The sequence below is a fragment of the Frankliniella occidentalis genome, unplaced genomic scaffold (assembly GCF_000697945.3).
Source record: "Frankliniella occidentalis isolate FOCC.00 unplaced genomic scaffold, Focc_3.1 Scaffold148, whole genome shotgun sequence".
Taxonomy (NCBI): Eukaryota; Metazoa; Arthropoda; class Insecta; order Thysanoptera; family Thripidae; genus Frankliniella; species Frankliniella occidentalis.
Window position 1 is genome coordinate 584,240 of NW_026267275.1, and position 582 is coordinate 584,821.

Sequence of the window (582 nt, forward strand, 5' to 3'; positions counted from 1 at the left end):
CATATATGAAAGAAAAAATATTTAACCATCATAGTTAAATTTAACATCAGACCTCTGCAAAACCTTTCTTCTGTAGCTCCTCAGTATCTCTGCCAGGCATATCTCTAGATGGGGAGTTCTGAGCAATTCTCAATTTTATGTTTCTATCCCCTGCAGCATCCATCAGTTTGTTGAAAATGTCTTCTCCCTTATGGAGAAAGTGAAATTTTACGGCATGATGTAGAAGGAAACAGTAAATTTGCCTTGATAACGGGGGTTTGCAATCACAATGCAGCAAGCATAATTATAACGGTAGAGCTGAATTAACACTAGGGAAGTGGTCCAAACATGTTGAGGGGGGAGTGGAGGAGAACCTTATAAACGTTGTTTTAACGTCAGCTGTAGAGTTATGCTTACTCCATTGCTACTGCAAATCCACCTTTACATATTATTATCGATGAAAGTCATCTGAATTACCTCATTAGCTGATGGATGGGGGTAAATATCGGATCCTCTTAAGGACCAGTATAATGAGGCTATCTCAATGGAACTCTGTGATATATTTATTAAGTTGTTCCATACATCATAAGTGGAAGGAAACTT

General features: G+C 38.0%; 1 protein-coding gene across 1 annotated transcript; it reads right to left on the reverse strand.

The window, feature by feature from the left end:
- Positions 1–44: 44 nt before the first annotated feature.
- Positions 45–579, reverse strand: LOC127750188 (phospholipase D Y-like; the record flags this gene model as incomplete). The annotated part of the gene is made up of 2 exons (XM_052271070.1): positions 45–187; positions 457–579. Coding segments are annotated over 2 exons (264 nt in total), but the record flags the coding sequence as incomplete, so codon positions are not given.
- Positions 580–582: the final 3 nt, after the last annotated feature.